The 1,365-nt window shown below is 46.0% G+C and overlaps 1 protein-coding gene across 1 annotated transcript in view; it reads right to left on the minus strand.

Annotated features, from left to right (window-relative positions):
• Nucleotides 1-1,353, minus strand: part of LOC9648379 — a 4,181-nt gene extending 2,828 nt beyond the window's left edge. Inside the window, exons 1-7 of the mRNA XM_024667800.1 lie at nt 1,255-1,353; nt 1,112-1,205; nt 916-1,043; nt 709-862; nt 570-658; nt 268-510; nt 66-212 (exon numbers count right to left, since the gene is read on the minus strand). Of these exons, the coding sequence (XP_024523568.1) occupies nt 66-212; nt 268-510; nt 570-658; nt 709-862; nt 916-1,043; nt 1,112-1,205; nt 1,255-1,353 (954 nt within the window). The remainder of the gene's footprint in view (nt 1-65; nt 213-267; nt 511-569; nt 659-708; nt 863-915; nt 1,044-1,111; nt 1,206-1,254) is intronic.
• Nucleotides 1,354-1,365: the final 12 nt, after the last annotated feature.

The raw sequence follows: 1,365 nt of genomic DNA on the forward strand, positions 1-1,365 counted from the left end.
AAAAATAAGTATTTTGCATGGGATAAGTTCTTCTGGGTGAGAAAACAAGGAGCCAACAAAACAACCTGTTCGACGATTTCATTGCTCAGAAATCCAGGAAGGTTGAGCTCGTCACGTGCTTCAAACTTGAGAGCTATTTCTTCCCCGCAGCCTCCGGCAATTACTTGTGCTTCACAAACAAGTTTACAAGCAGCCGCCAGTTCAACTTGAATCTGGAAAGATCCAAAGGTGTTCATAATTATGAATGAAACGTGCTTGGCGTAGTACCTCGAAAGCTAAGCTCATAAGTTGATAGTCCGAGTGCCATGCTCGTCCTTCCCACAATCCAGGAGTCTTTGGCATAGTGAGTCCCCTTAGCTGACACTGTCCCTTGTTGACGACATAGCAAATGTCTTTGTCCCAGCTCATTGAGATTGTGCCTCCTATTGCTGTGTCGACGTTACCAGCTTCGTCCACAACATGAATGTTGAGTCCGGTAACTTCCCGTCCAATGTAAGATCTTTTTGGTTGCTGAAAGCAAATACAGTTTCGCTTCTCGAATGGAAAATGGATAGGCATATTGTGCTCACCTCAAATGCAAATTTCAAGGTTCGACTAGCGCCCTTGAAAACTATTTCGAACATTACGATGTCGTCCTCCGAAGAAAGGACGATGGAACCTGAAAACCCACAATGAAGCAGCATTCTAGCTTTGCATCAAAACAAGCACCTGTCAAGTTGTATTCCTTTGCGACTCTGAGTTCGCTCAAGCGAACAATGCCGGCTCCATCAGTTTCGACTTCTTGCTGTGAGAGGTGTACGCCAGATAGCTGGAGACGCATCCGAGTTCCCTGCCTAACGGAGTTTCCCCATTCATCGAATCCCTGCAGCATTACAATCTACATTAATATGGTGCAATGACAAAAACAGTGCCTACCTTGAACACCATGCACGGGAAGTAACTGTCTGGATCCAGTGGTTGCTTGACGCAAAACATCGATCCAGAAGGAGCGAGCTCGAGAGAGCTATTCACAAGCTCCAGTCGTGCAAGCTTGCCAGGATAAACTGCGGAAGAAAAACAAAGCATCATTGAGGAAGAAACAACCGAAGCTATCAAGATAACAGCTGATAACCTTGACATCTCCAGTGTCCAAGCTTCTGGTTTCCAACGTAGAAGCATAGACGAGCGTCGTGAGCCGGCAGTATGCAGCCCCGAACTATGAAGTTCTGTGGAGCAGACATTATAAGCAAACCCGAAAAGAGGTTTGAGACTTACTGCGACATTCATTTTGTCCTTCTTTTGGGAAAAGCTCACGCTCTCACGTCCAAGCGAAACTGTACTAAGCCTCGTGCTCTCCAATGTCTCGAGAACCATGCACAAATTCGA

Source organism: Selaginella moellendorffii, unplaced genomic scaffold (assembly GCF_000143415.4).
Source record: "Selaginella moellendorffii unplaced genomic scaffold, v1.0 SELMOscaffold_201, whole genome shotgun sequence".
Classification (NCBI taxonomy): domain Eukaryota; kingdom Viridiplantae; phylum Streptophyta; class Lycopodiopsida; order Selaginellales; family Selaginellaceae; genus Selaginella; species Selaginella moellendorffii.